General features: G+C 46.5%; 1 protein-coding gene across 1 annotated transcript; it reads left to right on the top strand.

Annotated features, from left to right (window-relative positions):
* Positions 1–644: 644 nt before the first annotated feature.
* Positions 645–824, top strand: SARC_17185 (hypothetical protein; the record flags this gene model as incomplete). Its single annotated transcript, XM_014288717.1, has 1 exon — positions 645–824. A coding segment is annotated over one exon (180 nt), but the record flags the coding sequence as incomplete, so codon positions are not given.
* Positions 825–1,001: the final 177 nt, after the last annotated feature.

The following is a 1,001-nucleotide window of genomic DNA, read 5'->3' as shown; positions in this document are numbered from 1 at the left end:
ATATATACATATATATATGTATATGTATATATTAATGTATATACTGACAAGTACACGTACCCATACGCTGATGTACACACGCACACACTCACCACCACGATTGTATATGGCTGCACGAGAGTAGCTCATGTATTAACCTACACACCACGATACACACCGCTTTCACACGACACAATCGGACACGAATAGGCACGCCCATGCATATTAGCGTTTTTCAACGGCTAGAAACATTCCAAGATCTACACACATTCACCAGCGTGAATATGACCACGCCTCAAGCAGATGGATACGTATTCACTAACATTCATACGACCACACCTGCACATAGAATTGCAAGCCGATGCATACATACCCTCCGGCGCACACAAGTACACACCTATTTCTGCACACACTTCGACACTACGATGTCACATACATGTACAAACACGTCAACTACTTGACATATGCTTATTTAAAATTACTACTGCCTTCGTATATACCCATAAGACACCCGCACACACCAGTACACACACACACACACCGGCAGAACCTACAAACACACATATATATATGCAAGGTCGTATAGAGCGGACGCCTGCTAATATAGTCATCCACATCTTGGTGCATCATAACCAGGTGTATTGGCAGGGCATGCAAATAAGCAGTTTCTGGATAAGCTGAAGGTGGAGAAGGAGAGAGGCATCACCGTTAAAGCACAGAGCTCTACGCTTTTCTACACACACCCTGAGACTGGCGTGGAGTACATGATCAATCTCATCGACACCCCCGGCCATGTGGACTTCAGCTACGAGGTGTCGCGCTCATTGGCTGCGTGTCAGGGGACGGTATGTGGGTACACAGGCATACACGCACACACACACACACACATACACACACACACACACGCGCGCGCACTCACCTACAAAGACATACAGACGCACAGACACACACTTACAATCACACACCACATACACACACACACACACACACACACACACACACACACACACACACACACACAC

Source organism: Sphaeroforma arctica (genome assembly GCF_001186125.1).
Source record: "Sphaeroforma arctica JP610 unplaced genomic scaffold supercont1.9982, whole genome shotgun sequence".
NCBI classification, from domain to species: Eukaryota; class Ichthyosporea; order Ichthyophonida; genus Sphaeroforma; species Sphaeroforma arctica.
This window is presented reverse-complemented; position numbering and strand designations above follow the sequence as displayed.